At 41.9% G+C, this 27,295-nt stretch overlaps 1 protein-coding gene across 1 annotated transcript in view; it reads left to right on the top strand.

The window, feature by feature from the left end:
• SDC2 (syndecan 2) overlaps positions 1–16,598 on the top strand; it is an 88,134-nt gene extending 71,536 nt beyond the window's left edge. The window contains exons 2-5 of the mRNA XM_056854005.1: positions 8,626–8,737; positions 12,894–13,030; positions 14,290–14,431; positions 15,379–16,598. Coding sequence (XP_056709983.1) covers positions 8,626–8,737; positions 12,894–13,030; positions 14,290–14,431; positions 15,379–15,542 — 555 coding nt within the window. The 3' untranslated portion in view covers positions 15,543–16,598. The remainder of the gene's footprint in view (positions 1–8,625; positions 8,738–12,893; positions 13,031–14,289; positions 14,432–15,378) is intronic.
• Positions 16,599–27,295: the final 10,697 nt, after the last annotated feature.

The following is a 27,295-nucleotide window of genomic DNA, read 5'->3' as shown; positions in this document are numbered from 1 at the left end:
GGGCATGGTCAGCATGCTCGCACCCACTCTCCCTTCCTCTGCATTCAGTGAACGAATGGCACTGTCTACATTGGGCTAAGGAAACCTGGGTCTGGGACAGGATGTATGTTGAATGGAGAAGAAGCACTCTGTTCACCTTGTGATGAAGGGGGTTTTGACTCTCGAAAGCTTATACCTCGGAAATTTTGTTGGTCTCTAAGAACCACTTCTGTTAGTCTCTTGCCATGAACCCCCCCCCCCCGCCCAAAAGGGGCCGCCATAAGTCGGCTGCGACTTGACGGCACTTTATACACACAAGGTGCTACCGGGCTGGAATCTAGCTCTTCTCTTGGCTTTGGAGCAATAAAACTGTTTTCTGCATTCTGCTGTAGTTTCCTTAAATTTTGTGTCTTTTCCTTGTCAGGGCAGCAAAAATTTTTAACTGCCATGAGATTAGCTAAAACTCTTCAGCCAAAGGGCATTAGTCATCCAACAGAGAACTGCAAGCTTTTCTAGTCTGGGCTTAAAGCTTTGTTGTGTCAGACATTGTATAAACACATTAACAGATGCAGTATGTATCTTGAGGACCTTATTAAAATTCTCTCACTGTCATTTGGTGCAAGGAAAAAGCTTGGAAGAGGAAGTGGTAGACTTTAATTTGATTTTTGAGTACCATTTAACCTTCCTCAGAGGAGACTTTTTTTTCCGGACAGATGTTATGGGTCTGTGCTCTCATCATTGTACAATGTGGAAAGTGTGCTTGGTAAGGCATGCTGAAAGTGAAGCCAAATTCTTAGTAAGAAACCATCCACTGTAGAATGTTACTGCCTTGGTTTTGAAGAAGCCAAGGCACATACTAATAAATCAATTATATAAAGTCCATGGAGTACAAAACTACATCTCACACAGTTATTCATTTGTGCAGTCTTAAAAAAAAAACTCCTACTAGAAACTCAGAATCTAGTACATCTTAGCAAGCCTTTATTACATATGGACCAAAAAAACTTAGTTTATTCTAAAAATACAAGCCATGAGGTAAGGTAACTCTGTAACTACCAGCTGTGTTCTTTGAGTGTCTTGGTGGTCCTGCAGCTAAGAGCTTTGAACTTGAGTTTGGGAGACATGTGTTGAGTCTGAGGGCGACTGGAACAACTTCGTGTTTCCTAAAAAAAATCGCTTTATGCAGTTCGTACTAGCATACCAGAAGCATTGCCTGCAACTTGGATATACTTTGCCTGACCACTATAGGACCTCATTCTGGAGATCATACCTGAGGCTAATCGATAAAGCACTTTCAGCTCTCAGTGTGACCAAATCTGATTGGCTACATAGTGTGGGGACATCCTCTTCCTTATTATTGGCTGGGGTTTTCTCTTTGACTAGTCCAGGAAAATTTTTTTGCCTAATCATGCCTCTGCTGCAGGCTCACTGTACGGCCTTGTGAAAGTCATTATGTTATTGCAGGACTGAACGTACTAAAAATACTAAACAACTTGTAAACTTAAAATGCTATGCTCAATTATCAGAGCCAGAAGTGTTGCAGTTTGTGATGCGGTACAAATATAATGCATTTGGGAAAAGCTGAGGCTATCTTGTTGTAACAGTTATGCTTTTCTATGCCATAAAGGGCATAGTCCAAAATGGGACAGCGAGTGAGGTCAGGGTGCATAGAGCTTCTTATAGCCACAGGAAAGAGAGCAAACTGTAATTTACCATTGTAGTCCTTGATTAACAGTGCAATCCTGTGCAGAGTTACAGTGGACGCAGATTGATATAACTCTGCATAGGATTGCATTGAAGTTACTCACAGATAATCTGTTATTCTGATTAGAACTAGTGTTTGAATGACTGAGAAATGTACTTTAGAGACAGCCAACGAAGTATATGGATGTTTCGGACATTCATGCTACCATGTGAAGAATGTGGTTGCCCACAGCTCTTGGATTTGGTCACAGTTCCCTTGCCTGGGGAGAAGAAGAGTTGGTTTTTATATGCCAACTTTCTCTACCTCTTAAGGGAGACTCAAACCGGCTTAAAATCACCTTCCCTTCCCCTCCCCACAACAGACACCCTGTGAGGTAGGTGGGGCTGAAAGAGCACTAACAGAGCTATAACTTGCCCAAGGTCACCCAGCTGGCTTCGTGTGTAGGAGTGGGGAAACAAATCCAGTTCACCAGATTAGCCTCCCCTGCTCATGTAGAGGAGCTGGGAATCAAACCCGGTTCTCCAGATCTGAGTCCACCACTCCAAACCACCGCTCTTAACCACTACACCATGCTGGCTCTCGTCAGGGAGTCAGGGCACTGTCCTTCTGGAGGCCTGCTTCCTGATCTTGCCCACTGCCCTAAAAATTAGACAAAGGGGGATTTCTAATACCTTATTTTTCTTCCTCCTGACAGCTCCCTCTCCCAGCCCGTGTAGGGCAGTCCACTGACATCAGCCACTTTCCCAGCCACTTAAACATGGCCTGGCAGGTAATGGCCGCCCTGTCTACTCATAGGTATCCCTCTCCACATGGGAGGGGGAGCCAACCTGCCAGCTGGTAAGGCTGCGACTTGCTTCTTCCTGAGCCACACCAGGCTGCCACCACCACAGCTCTCGGGGCAGTGCTCTTATAAGCCGAGGGAGGTTCCCTGCCTGAGATACCGCACCCAATGTAGAAGCATCATGGCAAAAACGTATCAATTTAATAAAATGCCGGCTTCCTTCCTGTTGTCAAAAAAGTGGATTACTAAATTAAAGGCATCCATAAAGAGACTGTATTCTCTTTCCATCTATCCTGTTTGGCACTTACTGAACCCGGTGTCTTAATTCCGTTTTAAAATCCACTTATCTCCTAGAATTGTACCTTCCCAATGTATCCCAGGAAGGTATTGTCTGGAAACAGCTGTCCAGAGTTTAATAATTACCCTACAACCTGATAATGTTATCAGTTTTTCTCAAATATGTATAGTTTTGAGAATGCAGTGGGAATGGAACGCTCCCATGAGATGTACAGTGTGAGACTTGCTTTCGTGCACTTTGAAAAGTGGTTGTTTCGTGGGTGGCATTTGCCAGGGAAGAGCTGGGGTCCTCTCTTCACTGAAATTTGAGAACGGCTGCTTCATACCACTTTAAAACTGGTCTTCCCTCAACGAATCCTTCAGTCGTGTGTTCTAGTGAGGGTGCTGGGAATTCTGTGAGAGTTTCGAATCCTCCTTGAAATACAACTATACTTTCCAGGATTCTGTGGGAGGAAAATACCGTTATGTCAATTTAAGTAGGGTAGATATTCCCTTAAACTGCATTTGCACATCAGGCTAAAGAAATGTTTTAAATACCTTTCCTGTTTTGTTGAAATGAATGCCACTTCATCCCTGAGTGTAGCCCTATTGGAGATGACAGCTATTCTGTTAGAATTGCTTCTGCAGAACTTGTAATTTTTTTCTATTGCTTTTCCCATGTCTTTCCTCCTGCTGTTGCAAAGTAGTGATCTTTCCCCCAAATTTAGGAATGCTTTTGTTTAGATACACATTCACAATGAACAGTAAAAACCTTCCTACATAATACTCTGTTCTTTGTAGCTAGGGGAAATGTCTTTACCATTGGGTCTAGGATGACATGAGTTCTGTAAAATTCCTTTTTAATTTGTTGATGACTTGTAATGAACTAATCACTCCCAGATGTGCAAACTCAAATCAGCATATATTTGAGATGGAAGTAACCTGTATTTAGTGCTTAGTGGACGCTAATCTGCTGCACATCCACTAGATTTGGATTTATTCCTGTTTATTCAGTAACCAGACAGGGCTTCAGTGATCATTGGTGTATAATATGTGAAGAATTTAGGTCACAGGGTTTTGCAGCATTATACTCTAAGAATATCAATGTAAGTGGGATAGTAATTGATGGACGAGAATACAATCCCTGTATGAGTGCAGCAGACAGTTTTTTTATGGCCTAAACTACGTGTCTTATGTGAAGGATCTTAATAACCCGTGTCTGTTGCATTGTTCTGTGTTTTTAAGATGAGAAAAATAGAGTCATGCTAATTAGGACTTGAACTGCTGTAGACGACTGCTTATATGAGAAGTACTTCCATGTCTGAATTCCTGAGACCAAGGGCCAGTGCAGATGTAATATTGCCCAGTTTCCTCTAACAATGGTTAAAAGATCAGGAGCCTCCCACATGTTTACATGTTCCTTCCTTTTCTATGGTTCTTCTCCCCCCCCCCCCCAGTATTTTTTCATATTTAGACATTAGCAGCATTGTAAGGCAAAAAACTTTTTGGGTGGGGGACCTTTCTAAGGAGGATTGCAAACTATGGTTTGTAGTTAACTATGGCTTTACAAAATAGAATGAGTGGGAGAGAAATATATGAGCAGGTCCTGTTAGACTGCAATTCTGGGGGAGGGGCTAATCTCCATAGGAGCCGGCATGATCCCGCACCGCCATAGGTGCCACTTTATCATGGGATAAAGTGGCAAACACAGTGGCACGAGAGCAAACACGCCAGCATCTGGAAACGACAGAGCTCTGCCAGCCCCTGCCACCAGCACAGCTAGTCCGGGAATTAAATCCCAGAAGAGAACGGCCGCGCCGGCAAGGGGAAGGCGTTCCTGGGGGTGGAGCAGCCTTTAGGCAGCTTCCACAACCCTTTCGGCCCAGGAACACACCCTAGAGTGGCAGTGGGGCTGCACTACCACCTTTGGTGGCGCAGCCTCGCTTTTTAAATGGGGAATTTCCCCCCTTTTCTTCATTTTTAATTTTTAATTCCTTTTTTCCCCTCTTTGGCGGCCAGGAAGCCTCAGAGGATGTGGCGTGGCTCCACTGCTCCCTGCCACCACGGATCTACCCCCCTTTAAGAATGGGCTGCCCATGTTCTAACTATGGTTAGACAATTAGGAACTACTAGCTTCGATCCACACGGGCAAAGGACTCCTTGGGCCTTGCTCTTACAGAGTATGACTCTTCCTGCCTTCCCCCTCCCATGACAGCTTGATAATCTCCTGAAACATTGTTCCTGGGGGTCCCTTCTTCCCCAGAAACAGGATGGGGGGGCATATCGAGCTGCTGCAGAGGGAGGATCACAATCCATGGATGCAAAGACTTGTGCCCATAGAAATGCGAGTGTGGATCCAAGCCATTATGTCTTCAGTGAGCCTACACTACTACTTATGTGAGCCGCTTATAAGGGGATCACTACTATGTCCCCTTTTGAGCCCACTCTTTATCCCAGAAGCCTGGTTGAGAATCCCAGCCACTTTCATTGTGCAGATTGCAGCAGCTGCAGCCATAGATCCCACATGAAGTGCTGATTCATATGACAGGTGTCTCCATGAACTTCTTCCTTAATTGACAGCTTGGGAGAAGAGAATGGTAGGGGTAAAGATAGATACTTTTCCTGAACAAGCATACATGTAATAGCTTACTAAACAATTGACATGCATTGGTTTGCAGCAAAATAGAATAAGTGTAAGTGGGGGAACCACAAGGACTTGCCGAAGGCATCTTATTTTCCACTGTATCTCCTTCCCACCCTATTTCCTCTTACTCTCCTCCTTACAACTCACATATCCTCACCTTTCTCTGATTCTCTCCTTCCCACCAACCAACCAGCCTATCTTTTTTCCTCCCCATCTTCAGTGTTGATTATTTATTTACTTTCCTTCATTTATATCCTGCCTTTCTGTTCAGTGGGGACCCAAAGCAGCTTACACCATTCTCTTGCCCTCCATTTTATCCTCACAACCACCATGTGAGATGTTAGGCTGAGAATGTGTAACTGGCTCAAGGTCTCCCCATAAGCTTCCATGGCAGAGTATTTGAACCTGGGTCTCCCAGATCTTAGTCTGAAACTTTAACCACACCACAGTGACTTTTGTGAGTGGCTGCTGTTGAACAGTAGCTGGACCTGGGTAAGCCATGCAAGTTGCGTGGTATCAAGTTGTGTGAGCCTTCCCTCAAAGTCAAAACAGCCCTGGCAAGGGCCTAACCCCTCCCCATCTTGTATTGACAGAAACCAAGGCTTGAAAGCTGGCGATACTGTTGTGCTTGCCTAGCTACTGAGGACATTCAGTTCTTAAAGCTACAGGCACAGCTTCTATTATTTTGTAGGGGTTTAAATCCCCTATTTTTAAAAAAGATTTCTGAGTTTTATGGGGTGTTTTCAGGTTTGTAGAAAGGTCTGGCTTGGCATGAGTTCAGTCTCTGAATTTAAGCATCCACAGATTTGGTCATGGTGAGAATTAGATATATTGATATTTAACAAGGAGTGTAACTTTTGCTGTTCCAGCTCATGTCCTTTTGTGATACAGAATTATGTGTTTATATCCATGGGAGCAAGTTAATGGGTTTGTTAGGCTGGCCCTGTGCACTTGGAAGGTTGTGTCAGACTGCAGTACTTCATTGCGTTTCTTTCATAAGGAACTTCACTCCAGACGTAGTCGCAAGTTTAAAAGTTTTATTAAGAAAGCCAGCGAGTTCAGTAAGTCCATAGAAACATAAGGCTAGAATACAGACATGGGGAAACACTGGTACATTTATAGGGTACATACAATAGGATTGATTAGGTTCAGGGCATAATACAAAAGGACGAGGTGCGGCAGAGTTGTCTTGATGGTTCAGATACAAGGAAACAATGCGGAAGGTAACTGCCGGTAACTACTCATGGAAAAACCTATTCTTGAAACTAACGCGTGAAATAGCTAGGTGATTTCCAGGGCTCCCAGGCATTGTTCCGCGGGACCTGGTAACACACTAACGATTAGCCGGACTAATAACGATTAGTCTCCATTGAGGTGTAGATGCCGGCGGGGGGGGAGGGGCTGAGGCAGAAAGCCAGAAAGCCTTAGCTGACAGGTTGCTCATATCTTGAAGAGGGCCACAATCTGGTACAAAGTTGATGTACCTCCCAACTTTACCACCCTTGAATATATGAAGATTTCCTGATCCCTCAGATGACACACACATTGCTGGTGCTACATAAATCAATAAAAACGGTTTTTGAAATATGGGGTAATACTAGCATGGCTGGGAACTGCTTGGATATGGGTCCAAACTAGAGGCTTATGTATTATTTCTTAATAAATGTGTTGTTAATCTGTACAATTGACCAAATGTAAAAGAAAGCTTGGAAGGAGGGTTGTATGTGTTTTTTTGTGCGTGTTGTTCATCTGTACTTCCTCTTTTCTGCTTCTCCAGGATCTTTACATTGCTTATTCCAGACTCTTCAAGTCTAGACTAGAGTCTGGAGAACCAGATGGAGGAAGTACACTTTCTCCAGCATTGACAATAGCTGCTTCTGTAGCATTGTATATAGACTTAGAACTGGTTTTCTCTTTGAAAAGCAAATTTCCTTTTTCCTGGCAGTTTGGACATCTACAGGATATTGAAATATCTGTTGGCTTCTATTCAAAATATGCTGGATGCCTTTTAACGCAAAAAAATTTACATCCTACTTCTGAGCCATCCTACAAATCTACTTTTGATAATACTATGAGTAGCTTTTCTGCACTTTGATCATTTCTGAAGATGGTGTTACTGGAAGAATAGTCTGCTTCCACTTCAGTGTTGAGCTATCAAGAGCTATTGCTTCTGCTGTCTATAGCAGAGTGGATGGAACAGCAAGAACTTTTCAGCATTTCTCATCTTGATTCAAACGTGTTCTTTTCTTTTGGCCTGTTTTGCTACTTGTATAGTATATGTCATTGCAAGCTGCAGTGTCAAACTGATCCGAAGGCTGAAAGAAACACAATGGGAGGCTTTTGGTCCATTTTGAGAAAATGGGAATACTACCCCTGACTTATCAACTTTAGGCCTTTGTGTTTGAGAAGGCATACGTGTGCGGCTGCCAATTTTGTCATTTGTTGTTCAAATATTTAGCTTGTTTTAACTGTATATGCTATTCCAATCTATTGGTTGAAGTATATATTTAAATTTTGATAGCCACCTTGAGCTTTGAAAAAGCAAGATAATATTTTAAATTAGTAAGCATGACTAACAGAAATAGGTGAGAAGATGTGCCTCATTTATTGTTGAATTCTTCTTAAATACAGTTTAGTATTGGCTTTGATGGATATTCTTAGGCAGATTCAGAACTTGCCATCTTTGTCCTTCAGGTGTCCCACGCTTGACATCCTCTTAATTTGCCCCCACAGTCTGTGGGATCAAGAGACAGAGCCTTCCTGTAGTGGTGTCATGTTTTCTTTGGGATAGTCACTTTGCCCCCTTGTCCTTTTGTCTCAAAGGGTAGTTTCTTTATGAAATGTCATGGTTTTAGTTTCTGTTTAAATTATTAGGCACTCTTCATATATGTTGGTTATTTTATGTGTTGGTCTCTGTTGTCGGACTTCAACTAAAGTCCTCCTTTTCTCTCACTCCCCTCAAAAATGTCTTAAAGCGTTGCATCCCCACTGATGTCCCTCCCATCCCCAAACCTTTCCCTCCCCAGGCTTCACCCCCATATCTCCAGGAATTTCACAACAGGGAGTTGGCAACCCTAAAAGTAGAAATATAGTCATAAACAACAGAAAGGATACGGTGTTTTAAAAATTGTTGCCAACTTAATATTTATTACAAGAACTACTGTCTGTTCGTCTTGACAACTTGAATTAAATTGCAAAGCTGTAGTGAAGTCACTTCTTGCATTTCACTTTTCTTTCCAGAGAGCAGCATTGACTTCTGATAAAGATCTGTACCTTGACAACAGCTCCATTGAAGAGGCATCAGGAGTCTATCCAATTGATGATGATGATTATACTTCTGGGTCTGGCTCAGGTAAGCTAGTGTGCTCATGAAGAAAAATATGTTATATATACGCTGCAAATTCACTGTTCCTCTGCAGGTTTTCACAGGTGGATTTATACACCTGGATCTTGTGCTGTGTGTTAAGCAGACCTTAGTCAATATGGCCAAGAGTGGAACATGATCCTGCAAAAGTGCAGACCATTCAGTATATTTTATTTATTTTATTTATTCAATTTATAACCTGCCCTCCCCGGCCCAGACCAAGCATTTTGATATAATGTACTGTAAAATTCTTAAAATTGGGAGCCAGCATGGTGTAGAGATCAAGAGCGGGGAACTCTACAGAACCAGGTTTGATTCCCCCCTCTTCCACATGACCAGTGACCCCTAATCTGGTGAACCGGGTTGATTTCCCCACTCCTACACATGAAGCCTGTTGGGTGACCCTTGGCCAGTCACAGTTCTCTCAGCCCCACCTACCTCACAGGGTGTCTGTTCTGGGGAGGGGAAGAGAAGGTGATTGTAAGCTGCTTTGAGACTCCTTAAAGGTAAAGAAAAAGCAGGGTATAAAAACCAACTCTTCTTAGAACTCATAAGTTTAAAAATTATCTTCATTGAGCAGAAAGAGCCAAGAGGTTTTCTGAATTTAAATGTGTCCTAGCTGCCATCCCTTCCTGTGTACAGAGAACCTTTTCACATCCATGCTCTTGGAATATCCAAGCTGGAGTCCCGTAATACTGTCCTTGAAAATTCTTCAGAAAGTTCAGCCAGTTCAGAATATTCCATCTAAATTACTAACTGGGACGTACCCATCCAACGACATTTCACCAGTGCTGAAAGATCTGCACTATCTAAGAGTGGGCTTCCATGCAGGTTTCAAGGCACTGGTTTTCACCTTTAAAGCCCTGAACAGCTTGGGACCAGGATATTTAAAGGGCTTCCTTCTTCCATAGGAAGAAAAGGACAACCAACATGAACAATTCAGTCTAGAAGAAAGTTGGATGGTGGTGGGGGAATGCTGAGGGAATAAAAGTTTTTAAAATTATGCATAATACAAGTGGGAGTCCCCACAAGGGTCAAAGGGGGGGAATCCCAACTCCCCTCATTACCTAATTCAAGGTAACTCATGGTAAATGTGTTGTCTGCGCATGCATAGACAACATTTTTTTTTTAAATTTGGGGGGGATTTAAACCCCCTAATGTATTTTTAAAGGAGTCAGATTTTTCTGCATATCTGGGGTGTCTCCCAAGTTTGCACGAAAATTTGCTTAGCGTCGGTGTGACCCAACCCGCAGTTTTAGATATCCACAGATGGGGGGGCCACACGTCGCTGTTAGATATATAGATGGAGCAAGTGGATAGAGACTTTTCTCTCTTTCCCAGGATAAAATTTGAGGACACCCAAGGAAACATAATGAATATTAAATTCAAGAAAGACAAAAGTACTTCTTCACACATTTCATAAGTAGCTTGTGGAACTAGCTGACACAGGATAGGGAGAAAAGAGATGGAGGGATTTAAGGAGGTTGCTGAGTATATGATTATTAATATTGGAGCTCTCCTTCTCCCCCATTGTAGTAATCTCATTGGCTTTTATGAATGTATACAGTACTCCTGAATTATGCTGAAATGTCTTGTTGGGTCAATTGTACTTTTCAAGTTTAGACATGGTGCCAAAACACAGATTTAAATTCTTACATTTTGTTGGATTTATTCGGTAAATGGTGGATGAGACCAAACAAAGATGTGGTGTTGAATAATTGGTTAATGTATTAGATATGAAATGGCCATAACAGACTGCTTGCTTAATGTAGCCTCCCCTGCCCCCGAACAACTGACTTAAATGCATTTGAGTAATGGAAAATTAAACGTAGAAAGCTGTGCACTGCCAGGCACATCTAATGGGAATCCAATCAGTTATGGGGATAAGAGAAAATATAATGACTGCTTGGGTTTCAATGTAGAGGAGTCGCAAGATAATCAGTCTGATATCAGTCCAGTCCTTTTGCAGCTAAACAAATTCCACAAGATAAATTTAGCCCTTGTTGATCAGCTGGCAGCAGAATCATTAACAGCTAGTCTGCAAAAGCGGCAAATTACATGGCGAAACTGTTCCTTTAAGCTGCAAAGGATGTTTGCATCATGGAATGCTCCCCTTGGAAAAGAGGTTCCTTCACATGCAAAGACAGTACACAGGGAAGAGTAGTTTAATCCTTTTCGTTGATCCAAGATAATTTTTGAAGCAGCTAAGTGACCTTTTGTATTCTTTTGGCTCTAGCTGTGGTAATTTTGGTAAACAATATTTGCTCCTTTTAGTTATTTACTGGCGGCATCCAAAAAGCTGCTTTACCCATATCCAGTGACATGTTTAATTTCCTTCCTTTTAACAGTAGCAGACCCAATCTCCCCCCCCCACCCCACCCCCATGGCATATCAGCCAACAACCTGTGTTTGTACACACCGCCCGTCTCTACTACCGATTGGATGGTTTTAGTGAGGTCCTCCTCTTTCTTCAAAATAGTTTGTGGCCTTGGAGGGCGGGAGGGCTGTTGTCTAAAATATATTTGTGTGATTTGTGTTTTTATCCTAGCCTTCAAAAGAGAGTGGGAAGAATGGGCTACTGGGGGTGGGGGGCTTGAAAAAGGCAAGAAGCAAACACAAAAGTTCCCTTTTGAGATCTTAAGAATGACACATCTTAAGAATAAGAGACACATACCCACTCCACCAGTGATGGGGAAGAAAATCCAGTGGTGGCTTTTATATACCATCGTAGCCTTTTATAAGTAGCAGGATAACAATTATTCCAACAGTTATGTGGGCATCTTGCTTCCCAGCTCTTACATTGCACCCCAGAGCCACTAGAACTAGGTCCCTCTTCGCTACCGGCAGGAGGTTTTGGGGGCAGAGCCTGAGGAGGGCGGGGTTTGGGGAAGGGAGGGACTTCAGTGCCATAGAGTCCAATTGCCAAAGCAGCCATTTTCTCCAGGTGAACGGTTCTCTATCGGCTAGAGATCAGTTGTAACAGCAGGAGATCTCCAGCTAGTACCAGGAGGTTGTAAGAAAAGCAAGAACAGCACTGATGGCTAGCTGGATATATAATAAATACCAAAAGGCAATGAATCACAAAAGGCAATGAAACACAAATGTACAATGCACAATAACAAAAGGCATGATAACAGAACACAAAGTCCCGAAAATGAGTCCACACTCCTGATGAAACGCTCAAGGCGAGATAAGTGGAGTCGAAGACGCCCAACAGTGTCTGGAACAGAGATTGTGATCAAACAGAAGCATCGCCAAGATGGGAACCAGGTATGAATCCCATTTCACTATCGCTTTGACTATCCCATCTCATGGATGCTTCTGTTTGATCACAATCTCCGTCCCAGTTGCTGTTGGGCATCTTTGACTCCACTCTGATCCGCAGCTCGTGTAGATGCTCTACACCCGGAGCGGAACAACTCTTGCCTTGAGCGTTTCATCAGGAGTGCTGACTCATTTTCAGGACTTTGTGTTCTGTTATCGTGCCTTTTGTTGTTGTGCATTGTACATTTGTGTCTCATTGCCTTTTGGTATTTATTATATATCCAGTTAGCCATCAGTGCTGTTCTTGCTTTTCTTACAACCTTCCTTCGGTACCAGGAGGTTGGCAACCCTAACTAGAACCCACCTCTACCTTCCTGTACAGGCCATCAGATGAAACTTGGCTCTGAACGTTGTTGCCTCTGGAGATTAAGTTTAGTGTTATGAAGAGCAGTATCTTTTTCTGTTGCCTAAGATGCCCTGGTAGGCTTGCTTGATCATGGTTTTTATAAAGAAGGCAACTGCTTTTCTGTTGTGGGACCCTCTTGGAGACTCTTGATGGCTGTTTTATTACTTCTGATGAATATTTAAATTGACATATTTGGGGAGCTGCTTTGGCCCTTTTGGGGAAAGGCAGGATATAAATATTTCACATAATAAGTAAATGAGGAGACTGGTTGAATGTTTGGTTCTTATCCATTTTTCATATATTGAGGATGCTGGTGTGACACTTTTAATATATTTATTGTGGTGTTTGTTTACTTTGACAATGTTTGATTGTAAGCAATCCTTGAGGACTCATTTTTAACCCAAATCTTCAAAATAAAAATAATTAGATTTGGGACAAATGTGTACAGAACTAATACTATTCAAAATGCTTTAGGGGCTGAAGAAGAAGAAGATGACACAATGGTGGATACAACATCTAGAACACTTCCAAAGATACCACCAACTAGTGATGCCCCTAGAACTGAGAGAACTACATTGAAAACACAGACCAAGGTACCTTTGCAAACAAAGGTAGGTGCAAGTTGTTTTTGTGTTCTATTGTGTTTTTTTAGTCACACTGTTATAGCTTCGAATTCCATTTGCTTTAAAGGGTATTTGAAATTTATTATTTCTATTGCAAAGCTGTGGATTAACCATAAAGACAATTCCATTTTGCGTCATAGCAGCTATTAATGTTTAAATAAATATTAAGATTTTTGCATGTTTTAAATAAATAAAAGAAGAACTCTGGTTTGCCATTTTGAAACCACCGACCGCTTAGAGAAGATATAAAGCAATTCTTCTTAGTTAGGAGGTCCCTTCCTATGATTATAAGTATTATGAGTTTCCTGTTGTATTTTTCTGTTGCCAGGAACCCTGTTTGTTAAATGGCAGAAGTGCAAACCTAAAGGAGAAGTAATGGAAAGATATGAGGACAGGCTGAGGGACTTGGGAATGTTCGGTCTGGAAACAAGGAGGTTGAGTGGGGGGGACATGAATTGCTCTCTTTAAGTATTTGAAGGGTTGTCACTTGGAGGGCAGGGAGCTGTTCCAGTTGGCAGCAGAGGATAGAGCGCGCAATAATTAGTATAAATTATAGGTGGAAAGGTCCTGGCTAGATATTAGGGAAATATTTTTACAGTAAGAGAGCAGGAATTGGCTGCCTAGGGAGGTGGTGAGCTCCCCCTCACTGGCAGTGTTCAAGCAGCAGCTGGATGAACACTTGTCAGGTATGCTTTAAGCTGATCCTGCATTGAGCAGAGGGTTGAACTAGTCTGTATGGACCCTTCCAATTCTGTGATTCTTTATGCAAATCTTGTTTTGCTTTTTAAAAACATATCTCCCTGGTTAAAATAAAGGATTCCGTGTTACACTGGAGAGGTTCCCCACACCCTTATGCCAGACCTTTCCATTCAAGCATCTTTAGTTTAGATAGCAGGCTCCCCCCCAAGAAAATGGTTTTTGTGTCATATGTTGCAGAGTAGATTTGAAGATGGTTAGATAAAGGATCATCGTATGTACAGTAATAAACCTGATCAGTTGCTGTAATCTTATTTCATATGTGTAAAATAAAGTTTATGATGGAATTGAATCATAATTTTGAAAGAGGTTCTGGGGCTTCCAGTAACAAATTTAGAAATGATTGTCTAAGGTTCTACGTAATTAGAACAATGTTGAACTTAATGTGTGGTGTTAGATCATTTGGAGAAGTTTGTATGTGTCATCAGTGTTCATATAACTCTGCCGTGACTAAGTGCCTGTTTTTTTTTAACACTGCTCATGCCATATAGTCACCTGATGAGACTGATAAAAAGAAGATGCTGAAGCCTAATGCTGAAAATAAAAATACTAAAACTGAGCCTGGTGAAGATGCAGATGTAGTCACTCAAAAACATTCAGAAAACCTTTTCCAGAGAACAGAAGTACTGGCAGGTGAGTGTTGTGGATTAAGAGCTCTGCAGCTCCCTAACAAGTAGCAGGGACTTCCAGGTTCTTAGTTAAGAAAGTACATCATTTGAAACTTGTGCCTTTACTCTTATTATACATATTCCCCTACCTGATATTTAACACTGGGACACTTTTCTCCTTGAGACATAGTATGGAAGAAGATGGCAGCATTTCCATACCTCATATGATTGCTGCCGCTTTGTGGTCCAGGCCCCAAACTAGACATGACAGCAGGGGCGTGGAATATTTGTACACATGTCCGCATCTCAAGCAAGGTGGGGTGTGAGGAGCTTAATCTTGTCTCTCCTGCCACCTTGCTTTGCTGCATTCCAGCCCAAGTTTGGAGCTGAGGTGGTGGTAAAGTTCTTCAAGAAACAAAACACAGAAAGGAGGAAGGGGAGAAGGCAGAGTTTAGTGCCCCTCATGCTCCATTTTTGCTGAATAATAGTCCCATACCCACTTCTTGATGAACCAATTCTCTGAATCAGTACAAGGCAGCTTTATATGTTCATGTATCTGTGTGTCTACATTTGGTCTTAAGATTTCAAGTCTAAGCATGTGTACTAGTCTGGAAGCCCATTTGAATTCAGTAGGACTCAACTTCCAATATTTAGAAGCGGGGCTGTCAAAATGTCAAGAACAGTTTCTAATCTCTGATTGAAATTTTTTGAGGACATTGTATTTATTTTGGCTTTAAAACAGTTTTTGTGGTCTGCATTGGCTTAAGAACCCAGTTGAGTCACAAACAGAGGGTTTTTTTTTTAAGTGAATGAAACATTACTGTGGACAACGTGTGTTACTTTTGAACCTTCTTTAAATGTGAAGAGCCCAATATACTGTTAAATTTTTCTCAGGGAGCAACAGATTGGAAGTATGCATCATTCCTTGGCATTCCATCTAAAACGAGTTCGTCTTTTTTGTTTCCCTTTCAGCTGTTATTGCTGGTGGAGTTATCGGCTTTCTCTTTGCAGTCTTTCTGATCTTGCTCTTGGTATATCGCATGAGGAAGAAGGATGAAGGCAGCTATGACCTCGGGGAACGTAAACCATCCAGTGCTGCCTACCAGAAGGCACCTACTAAAGAGTTTTATGCATAAAACTCTTACTTAAGTGTCTCTGTTTAAGAGATCACTGAACTTTTTAAATAAAGCTTTTTTTTTTTGCATAGAATAATGAAGAACTTTTTTTTTTCATTAAAGAGCCTTTATGGCACCTTTATGATAAAAAAAATCCCATTGTATTTAAAACTTTTCATGTATTCCTTTTAAGAAAATGTAAAGTTAAAATCTTAACATTTTGCAGTGTTCTGTGAATAACAGTGGCAAAACATTATTTTATATCGCCATTGCTGTTCACCGAATCATTTAAGAAACTTTATGCATAAATGAAAATGATTGTTTTATCCTATGGTTCGATGAAAGTTGTTTAATTTTTGTCAGCATGTCTGATTGATCTTACAAGTTAGTTTTTATTTCATTAATTTATCTGTTTCCAAAAAAATGCCTTTTTGTAGTTGTCATGGTGCAATCTGTCTTCGGATACTTCAGATAATGGTAGCTTTTAGTGTAAATGTATTTTTTCAGCTATGTAAACTTTAACCTCCACTTTGTATGAATTTTAGTGTCAGGAAACCCATTTTACACCTTGCTTTGTTTCTCAATGTTCCTGTAGCTTCATTGAAACTTACAGCAGCAAATTAATGTGTAAAATTGGACTATTACCGCAAACTGCGTAGTCATATCCTTACAAAAGAAATCTTCTTTATAGGAGATTTGTAGTAAGCTACTGACAAGCCTACACAAACCCAAAGACTCGAACAGTATTCTGAGACGTTGCTGCAAAGTTATATGGCCACTGTTGGTTAATTTTTGGCAATTTGAAGGTACGAGTACGGATTAATTTTTTTTCCTGTTCTTCAAAAATGCATTTAAGTTGTAAACGTCTTTTAAAGCCTTTGAAGTGCCTATGATTCTATGTAACTTGTTGCAGACTGGTGTTAATAAGTATATAACAGTTAAAGAAAAAGAAAATGTTGGTATTTTATAAGCACAGACAATTCTAATGGTAACTTTTGTAGTCTTACATGGATAGACATAAATTGTAATTTGGGAACATAAACACTACTGAATAAATCATGTGGCCTAATACTGAAATATTTTATTGCAGAATTCTTTTTCTACTGTTTCTCATGATAACAGCTTAGTCATTTTCGACATTGTGAAAAGTTACATGATGAAAGGATTTGTTAGGAAGAAAAGGCCCCCAAAGCTGTTTGCACAAGTAGTGGTTAAAGCAAGAATTTCTTGAGAGAGAGACATCTAGCCTCATTAAAAGTTAACTGTACCTATCATTGCTGAATCTTTTAACACTGATGAAATTTTAAGTACGTAGCAATATGTGCTGCTTCTGTACAGGTCAAATTTACATGAATATGAAGTTTCCGTTCTCAGCGTGCATTAATGTTGTTTTTCTTGTTCTCTGACTCGGCCCTTGAAACCAGCAACATCTAGAAATTAAAGAGCTGGAGTGGAGGCAGAATTGTTCCACATTCATAAATGCATATGGCAAGCATTCAGAAGATCTGCTTGTTCAGTAGCTACCATCTCAAAGGAATGAGACAGGAATAAGAGACAGCTTGCAATCCTTCCTTTCCTCCCAAGGACCTCAGAAGAAGAAGAAGAGCTGTTTTTTATATGCCGACTTTCTCTACCACTTAAGGAAGAATCAAACCAGCTTACAATCTCCTTCCCTTCCCCTCCCCTCCCCACAACAGACACCCTGTGAGGTAGGTGAGGCTGAGAGAGTGTGACTAGCCCAAGGTCACCCAGCTGGCTTCATGTGTAAGAGTGGGGAAACAAATCCAGTTCACCAGATTAGCCTCCGCCACTCATGTGGAGGAGTGGGGAGTCAAACCCGGCTCTCCAGATCAGAGTCCACCGCTCTTAACCACTACACCACACTGGCTTGCACTATACCAGAGTGGCTTGCATGGTCCTTCCATTCCCCACTTTATCCACCCAACAACTAGGTGAGAGAGGTTGGGCTAAGAGTGTCACGGCTGAGTCAGAATTGGAACCTGGTGCTCCCCAATTCTAGGCTGACACACTGAACACCTTGTGGCTCAGCAGTAGAGGACCACCTCTGCATGCAGATTGCAGGTTTATTCCCATCATCTCCATTAAAATGACCCCCTGGTAAGTAATGTGAAAAGCCTCTCCCAGAGATCCCAGAGAGCTGCTGCCTGTCTGTGTAGACCATAGTGACCCTGATGGACCAATGGCCTGACTTGGAACGAGGCAGATTCATGTGTTCAAACCACACTGGTTGTCATTGACCTTTTTCTCCCCAGTTGGTTTCCTCCTGCAATGCTTTCTCCCTGGCCAGGGTTTACCACTCATGTTTCTGCCACATTACAGAGGCAGGGAATCCCAGATTGGGGCAGATTGGTAAGCAGAACCCTTAAACACCTGCCACTTTCTCCCTGAACATCCTCCCACTGTGCACATGCACACGCACATCCTCTTAGTCTTACCATAGCAGCAACTAGGCTTCCCAGATACTCAATGAACATATAGCCCAGCCTATGCTGACAATGTGCATTGTGCTGCACAGACAACAAAAATAAAGAGTCCCTGTATAGTTGCTGTGAATTGGGTAGAAAAGGAATAAGGGTGCACACGGGGCTTGGTGAAGGAGTAGCAAGGATGAGGCAGATGAAAGTTAACTAATAACTGAAGTAATGGCGATTTTAAGAGAGACCATGTAGGTTTAACAAGGAGGAGAAACCTGACTGGCATGAAGGTAGAATAGAGAGAAAGGAAGCAAGTGGTGTAGAGAGTGGTTTAGGCACATGTGGCTTATCCATCAAGCAGTTCATGCATCAAGAGAGGAAGATGTCTGATGGAGAGAAAGAAAAGATAGGGTATTGGTTAAAGTGGAACACAAGCGAGGAAAGCAGCATTTACTATAAGGGTTTTTAGGAGCACTTTTTGGGATAGTCATAGTGCAGAAAGTGGAACAGGAAACTGAAGAGGGGAAGGGTGGGCAATACAGCCATGCACAACAGGGGCTTAAAATATAAAAATGAAGTTCATGTGAAAGGTGACTAAGCCAACACAGGGACTGTGAGAACTGGGATGCAGTCAGAGGAGCAGGAAATGAGGATTTTGTCAGAGGCAAAGATCTACTTAAAAACTGAAATGGAAAATTTACAGCAAAAAGCCCAGTGAGGTGACACAACTACGACAGGCTGGATGAGGAAAGAGCCAGACTTTAGTGAAATTCAGGCGACAAATCGTTTTCCATTATACCACATGTTCAACAAATGGCTTTTTCTTCTAGGTTGTGTTCCTCTTAATTCAGAGGTTGCCATGGAATGAGGTTTTAACTTGTTTTTCCCCCCTTCTTCCATTGTTCAGTAGGCATTCAGATGGGGTAGGTCATCATTTGGGCTAGCTAATACTCACTTGCTGACAGTTTGCAAGAGGCTAAATCAGAGATTTTCTGCTCTAGAATAGTTTAATAAATGTCCTTGAAAGTGCACAGAAGTTCTGTACTTTGGATGCCTTTTTATTATTATCTGGCACAAGCTAAGCAAGTTTAAAATGGGGTTTAGCAATAAAAGTAAAGTTCCAGCTTGTAGAGTGACAGCAGCCTGAAAGAATAACCAAGAAGTAGGATTCTGGCAGAAGTGCTTGAGTTTAAAATGCCAAAGTAAAGTCTGCCGTTCCCAAGCGTCGCATTTCATTTCTATAGTCTGACATTGATTTCTATATAAAACCAGATTATTTATAATAGACTAGATTTCTTGAAGGTGGGATATTTAATTTAATTACAGTGTTTAGATGTTGAATTTAAGAGATGATGCTTTGTTTAGTATTGGAATTAAGCTTTTGTTTTGCATTTCCATTGGATTTTTCAGTTCTTATAATGAAGTATTTCATTGCCCCATTTAGTCTGTTTTCTAGGGAAGACATTTTCCAAGTCTGTCCATAAAATACAGAGAATTTAAAAATATTCTTTTGTTAAGCATTTAAAAGAGGATAGAAAAGGGAAAATATTGGTATATTTTATACAGGGAAAGGATAAATTAAAGTGTTAGACTGGGGTTACGGTTTATAATACATATACTCCAAATGAGTTGATTGCAACACTTTTATGGTTGCCAACCTCCAGGTACTAGCTGGAGATCTGCTATTACAACTGACCTCCAGCTGATAGAGATCAGTTCACCTGGAGAAAATGGCCGCTGTGGCAATTGGACTCTATGGCATTGAAGTCCCTCCCCTCCCCAAACTCCACCCTCCTCAGGTTCTGCCTCAAAAACCTGCCGGTGACAAAGAGGGACCTGTCAACCCTAAACACTTTGGGGGGGGGAAACAATTTAAGCTTCCTCTGGTCTTAATGCTCACCCATAGCTAACTTAAGTATCAAGGAAACTGCAAAAATCCCAGTTCAGTATCAGTGCCCTAAACATCTGTGTTCTAGCACAGTAATTGTCAGCTGTGTGTTAAAGTTCCTGTTCTTGTAATCTTCCCTTCCCTTCCCCTCCTGACTGACCCACCCTCTCAGGAGTGTTTTCTCTTTCACTTTCTGCTTAATAGGGGTGGATTCACCCCTATGGCAAACTATGGCTTGTGCTGAACTGGAAGTCACTAAATGACTGTGATAGTGTAACAGTTCACTGTTGAGGAGGGGCCCTGGCTCAATGGTAGAGCATCTGCTTTGTATGCAGAAGGATCCATGTTCAGTCCCCAGCATCTCCTGTTAAAAGGTATTACGTGATGTGAAAGATCTCTACCTGGGACCCTGGAGAACTACAGCCTGTCAAAAGACTACTGAATGTAATGGACTAATGGTTTGACTCTATAAGGCGGCTTCATGAGTCTCCCAAGAACATGCCTCCGACGCAAAACAGTGTCGAAACAGCAGCAAATATCCATGAAGAATACCCCTGGCAATGTCTTGGAGGTTATGTCAGATTATATAAAATCTCTGCCTATGATGTATGTTGGCTGTTTGATACTTACAAATCTTCTTGACATTGCAGTCTTCAATTGATGAATGTGCATCTGTGAACCTCTGTGAATCTCCTTGATATTACAGTCCAAGTGCTGAATTGCATTTGTGTATCTAAAACCTCTAGATAAGGTAGTACAGAGATACAACATTCGATTTCTCAGGTATGCTGACAATAGCTACCTTTCTCCTATCATTTTTTGACCCGAGTCTCCATGCTAGCCAAAGTTGGGTACTGGATTCAGTTGAACTACTTAATCCAGACAAGACAGATATAATGATGAAACACTAAATCTTGCAGTAAGCACGTGCCATTTGTTGTGATTTTTATGGTGCTTTAATTACATGTTCCAATGATAATTTTAGGTAGATTCAAATAAATATTTACCCATTTTTGTTGCCACTACTTATTACTTTGATTCAGTTAGAGGATCAAATCAGAAGCTGGTGATGCGATAACAAATTTTTAAAAAATTCGTTGAACTGGATCCAGTGGGCTAAAGGACACTTCTGTTTACATGGATGGTGTATGTGTGTGTCTATGATTTCCCCAGGTTTCCCTTGTGCTGTGACCCATACTGTCCCCAAGAGTCTGTCCGATCCTAAAGAGCAGTTTTGAAGGGGGTACAGAAGATGGGGGTGGGGAGGCAGGGAAGATCCATTCGGCAAGCAGAGTTTTGCTCACCATTCTTTGGATCCATCCCACTGTAATATATTTTTCTGTCAGGCTGATACTGTGTCCTGCATTGTAGAATAACAATATACTTGTGGTAGATGGTGACACATGTTGACTTACAAGTAGGGTTGCCAGCTCTGGGTCGGGAAATACCTGGAGATTTTTGGGGTGTAGCCTGAGGAGGGCAGGGTTTGGGAAGGGGAGGGACTTCGATGCCATAGAGTCCAGTTGCCAAAGCGGCCAATTTCTCCAGGTGCACTGATCTCTATCGGCTGATCTCCAGCTAATATCTGGAGGTTGGCAACCCTACTTACAACCCTTAGTAGGTGGCTGTTGGCTTTTGCTTTGTGTTTTTATAAATAGGTCTTTGTCTCTTATTGCACTTATGTTTTGTAAGTTCTGGCATGATTCGTAAGGCAAGCTTTAAGGAGAGAGTATGAGGCAGAAAGAGGACTCCACTGTCTTTTACGAGTCAGTCAGCTTGGCGATGCAACCCAAAGGAGGTGGTATCTGAGCTACTGTTGCTCAAAACACCTGGGATTTTCTTGTTGACGGTTCTCTAAACAGTTTCTGTGCCTATTTGCATGTGTGTCTTATTACAATAGTTTTTATTTTATTTACACAAGGGTGTTGGTCTCTGAAGTATTTTATTAGGAATCTGCAACCATTATTCTTCTTAAATTCTACATGCTTGAGTGGTTGATCAGAATATAATTTTAGCCAAAATTCTCAGCAAATGTTTCTAGTGAAAAGATCGGTTGCCTGCATTTTCAGTATAAATAGACTGTTTTACAGAAGTGCCAGAATGGTTGTGAATTGTTGAACCCGCAGGGAAGGGGGTAGACAAATATTCCTGTCAAATGGAAATAACCAACCAAAGAAATATTGTGAATACAATCCACTCTATTGTGTGCAGGGGAGCAGGAGCGAAGAGAGAAATCGTTATCTTGGCATTTAATGGCAAAGCTGGGACAGGGGGCTATTATTCATGAGCCATATTGTAGATGTACATTGAGCGACTGACAATATTGAACGCCAGAACATGTTTCTTAAAGCTATGATGAAGTGTATCAAAACTGCCATATGACTGAACCAATGAAATTAAATTACTGTTTCCCACAAATGTAATGGATAATCTGTGTTCTGTTAAGCAACCAAGGGTTCCATCATTTGGAAAATATATCCTTTATAATTTGGTTGTATACTTTAACAGAAAATGTAAGTTGAGCCATGTGCTTATGTGCAAAAGCAGACATTTGAGGCCATTAACATTAAGAATACTTTAAAAGTTGTATTGCCTTAAAACAAAATCAATTAAAAATAAATATACAACAGCATATCGTCAACAGCAAAAAAGACTCCAAAGATCTGGTCTATAATGTCATACTCCTTTAAAACCTCACCAAAAGTTTAAATTGCTTCTGAAAACAGGGGAAAGCCTTATGGCCTTGAAGAGGGAACCTGTTTGATAGAGTTGGAAAAGCATTGAGGAAAGCCTCACCTGTCAGAAAGAGGGCAATCCTAGAAGTTGAAATGAGGACCTGAGCTGGTGTTATTAATACTACTGACTTACTACTGCCACCACCACCATCAGTAGTTGCAGTAGTAGTAAGTCAGTTGTGTGTGTGTGTGTGTGTGTGAAGTGCCATCAAGCCTCTTCCGACTTATGGTGAGCCTGTGAATGACCTCTAAAATATTTTATTGTTAACAGCCTTGCTCAGATCTTTCAAACTGAGAGCTGTGGCTTCCTTAGTAGAGTCGATCCATCTCCCCTTTCTAAACCCATTGATGGCAATGGGCCATTACATTTCTTAGGATTGCTCTGTTAATCATGCAAGGGATACTTTAGCCCTGGCTGACCAGTTGAGAATCACAGGGCAGGCTTCAAGAATGCTCCAAAGCACTTAAAAACAACTTCAGAATTAGTAAAGACAACAATGTTACCTGGAAGAAAAAGCAGGTGCAGAAGAAATCACCTTCCTTCCAAATGACTTAACAGAAAGACTATTTTGCCAGCTCCCTGTGCATTTAAGGTCACAAGGCAAGTGTCTGGCCTAAACAACAGGGAATAGTTTGCAACATTTGAGAAAGGAAAGGTGCACGTGCTTTATATAACAACTAAAGATAAACATTAACAGGTATAAAATATACTAAAAACCTGTGAATCCTATCATGCTGTTCCAGTAGTGCCTGTGAGTATCATGTGCCTTCTGTGATGAAAAAGGCGCATCTTGCATCAGCTGAGGGTGTGTTCCGCCAGAGGAATGCACAGGCATGAAAGGAACAAAATGGAAGAACGGAGCAAAAATCCAACCCATACATTTTTGTCAGTTCACTGCTAAAATAATATTTATCCAGGAATTCAGAACACATTAGCAGAAATGTGAGTTCTATTTCCCAAATCAACGTGTGCTTCACCAAGCTAATGTTTTTTGTTTGGTGGTTAAGAGTGTTGAGCTAGGTTTTGGGAGATCTGGGTTCACATTCCCACTCTAGGAAAGTGACATGTAGTCCTATCCGATATATTTTATTCGAGAGACTAGAGAATTCACGGAGTCTAGATTGAAACAAGTGGGTGACCTGTGATACTCGCGAGGGGATCCCTTTCCCTCTCTTAACTTACCATCCTCACCGGGGCTGACACAGCTTGTGGCCACCCCCCATCATCTATGGGCCCAGCATGGCTCCCAGCCTTAAGGTTGCCAGCTCCAGATTGGGAAATACCTGGAGATTTTTGGGGCGAAGCCTGAGGAGGGTGTGGTTTGGGGAAGGACTTCAATTCCATACAGTCCAATTGCCAAAGCAGCCATTTTTTACAGGGGAACTGATCTCTGTCGCCTGGAGATCAGTTGTAATAGCAGGAGATCTCTAGCTGGTACCTGAAGGTTGGCAACCCTACCCAGCCTCCTCTTCCAGGCCCGCCACAACTCCACCCCTAATCTATCGCCACTGCTGCCCCTGGGGCCACTGTGGCTCCTGGTACCTCCCCCACATGCACTATTGCACAAACAAGACTTTACTTCCGGGTGGATTTAAATCTTAGTTTCAAATGTTTCTGCAAACCTGGGAAGTTCCACAAGTTTGCAGAAGTATCTGTTTTCTTTCTCAGTGGCCACAATCCACGGATACAGATATCTGCAGATGGGCCCACACTTTGCTATTTGAATATACCAGTGGGGGACCAGTAAGGAACTGGGGAGGGCATCTCATTTTTCCTTTCCCAACTACGTCCTCTTTCCCTTTCCTGGAAGCCCCTATAGACTCTCCTCTTTTTCTGCTTCCTTATCTCCTTTCCACCCACCAGCCAGCCAACCTATATCTGCCTGTCTTCACGTTCCCCTCCTCTAACCCCTGGTGGCCTCTATTTGAATGGGAAGGTCTGGAAGGTAAATTTTCCAGGGTTGTAAGATCAAATTGTATTTTTTTAAAGAAACCCATAAAAATGGGTTCTCTGACTTGGTTGACACGAAATAGATTTGATAGATTAATTATTTCAAGAGTGCGTTCTATTTTAAAGAGGCAGTCTGAATCCTAGAAAAGTTCATTCTAGTCAATGGGAATATTGTTGACTTGTAAACTGCTTGTCACAATAAGAAATAGATGGGACATCTGCTTATCCCAGGAAAATAATCTGGAAATCATTTCCTGGAGAAATTAACGAGTAAAGCTCATTTGCGCAATATAATCTATTTTTCCCCCATGAGACAACTGTTCCCACAGTGATTCCTGTCACAGGATTCATATGAAACCAGATTCCAGAAGAGGAGCTATAATAAGAGCAGAAATACACACAGGACTGTGATGTGGTAAGAGTCAACCTCTTTATTGTGGCACAGCCATTCCTAAATAACATGTATGAAATCTGAGTCTTTGTTCATGGAGGTTTAGGATGGCTGTATCTAAAGCACAAACATGGCTTTCCTGGCAACCTAGTTACGGGAATCATTTTCCCAAAAGGAGAAAAATGTGTTGGGTAAGAGAGTTTAAAGCACCTACTTATATAGCCCATAAAATGAAGTACATTGGCATGTCACCCGCAAGAGGAATTAGTTGTTGTTATTTAGATTTTTACCCTGCCATTCTGCCCTCACAGGGCCACCAAGGTGCCTACCGAATTACAACATACAAATTAAAATCTTATCTTAAAAAGCCAATAAAAGCAACACATAAATGCATCATTAAAGCCAGAACTTGAAATAAGTACAAAAGATAAAAATAACAAAACGTTGGGGAGGAAGGAGGGATCACTGAAGGAATGACAAGCAAAACAAGGAAGTCTTTGTCCAGTGGCAGAACAAGGAGATCAGCAACTCTCCCTGGGGAGAAAATTTCTAAAATGTGGGTGCCACTATTGAGAAGGTCCTTTCCCGAGTTGCCCCCCATCTAAGAAGGCAGGGGCACCCAAAGCAGGCCCTCCAAAGATGACCACAGTGGTTGGGTAGGTTCATATTTAAATCATACCTCACCTTTCAATAAAGATGACTTCCAACAACAAACCATGTATGACATTAGTGCAAATTCATCCTTAATTCGGAAGTCATTGGTGCTGACTTTCCAAAGTCTATAAACATAATTAACCAACTAGTTTGCCAACTATAAAGAACTGTACAGATATGGCCATTCTCATGTACTTTCCATGTTTGTTGTCCTGAGGCATTTTATTTTGCCCAATTTTCATGACTGGTGGTCTTGATTTGTTGCTCTCTTTCCCTCCCTCCCTCCCTCCCTCTCTCTCTCTCTCTCTCTCTCTCTCTCTCTCTCTCTCTCTCTCTCTCTCTCTCTCTCTCTCTCTCTCTCTCTCTCTCTCTCTCTCTCTCTCTCTCTCTCTCTCTCTCTGCCAGCAAGTTGCAGCCGACTCCTGGCAATCCTGTAGGGTGTTCAAGGCAAGAGAAGTTCAGAGGTGGTTTGCTATTGCCTGCCTCTAGGATTGCCAGGTCCCTCTTTGCCACTGGTGGGAGGTTTTCAGGGTGGAGCCTGAGGAGGGCGGGGTTTGGGGAGGGGACAGACTTCAATGCCATAAAGTCCAATTGCCAAAGCGGCCATTTTCTCCAGGTAAACTGATCTCCATCAACTGGAGATCAGTAGTAATAGCAGGAGCTCTCCAGCTAGTACCTGGAGGTTGGCAACCCTACCTGCCTCTGCTTAGCAATCCTGGACTTCCTTGGTGTCTCCCATCCAAATACTGACCAGGGCCGACTCTGCTTAGCTTCTGAGATCTAATGAGATTGGGCTAGCCTGGTTTCTTTTACACTATTTTAAAAGCAACTGCCACAAAAACCGGAGTCAGTTTTAGCAGTGATGTTTTGATCTGATTTTGTGGTTACGATCAGGAAAAAAGGATGACTCAATTTCTTCCCGAGCTGGGAGAAACAAGACAGACATGGCATTTTCAAATCAAAACAGCATGTTCACGAAATGTGGTAACATCCCTACAAGTATGCGACAAGTCAAGTGTGATGTATGTTTGCCACTCCGGTGTGTGCAACATTGCGCACAAAAGCAGCTGTGCCTTGGTGCAGTTTTTCCCTTTAATATGCTAAGCCAGACAGAAGTCAGCTGTGCAAGCTACTGTTACCCCCCTCTTTTTCCAGTGCTGCAGCCCCAAACTGTATTTCTACCCCCCACCCAGTGCGTCTAAGGGAAACAAACCAGACATCTAGCATCGCAAACAGCTGGGTCCATAGATGAGCCTTGAATCAGATGATATCTTGGTCCACAATATTTCCATCCTTCCATCGAAATTAGTCTATGTATACATACAGCACTGAGCACAGTACTAAGATGCTCATGCATCTCCAGCCTTTAATTTTTCAAACCACAAAAGTCTGGATTGGTCTAGCAAGTACAGCTTTTTAACCACGTCCACACCTAGTTTGCTTCTGTCTGGTGTGTGTGTGGGAGAGAAGAAGCACATTTTTCTGGGGTTTCTTCATACACGGTGAAAAGATATCACTGCTTGCTGATGGGGCAAGGAGTCGGTGTGGAAATTAAGAAGAGGGAAATCACTGAATGCCTCATTGCCACTCACACAAAGCATTTTCCATTCTCAGTGACTGCAACACATATCCCTCATATTAGCATCTATTGCAGATACTTTTTCTCTCCCAGTAGGTGACAGGGGTTACACTGGCAGAAGGACTCGCAAAAATTGCCCTC

The sequence above is a fragment of the Euleptes europaea genome, chromosome 8, assembly GCF_029931775.1.
Source record: "Euleptes europaea isolate rEulEur1 chromosome 8, rEulEur1.hap1, whole genome shotgun sequence".
NCBI classification, from domain to species: domain Eukaryota; kingdom Metazoa; phylum Chordata; class Lepidosauria; order Squamata; family Sphaerodactylidae; genus Euleptes; species Euleptes europaea.
The sequence above is the reverse complement of the archived record's forward strand: the minus strand, read 5'-3'. Positions and strand labels throughout refer to the sequence as shown.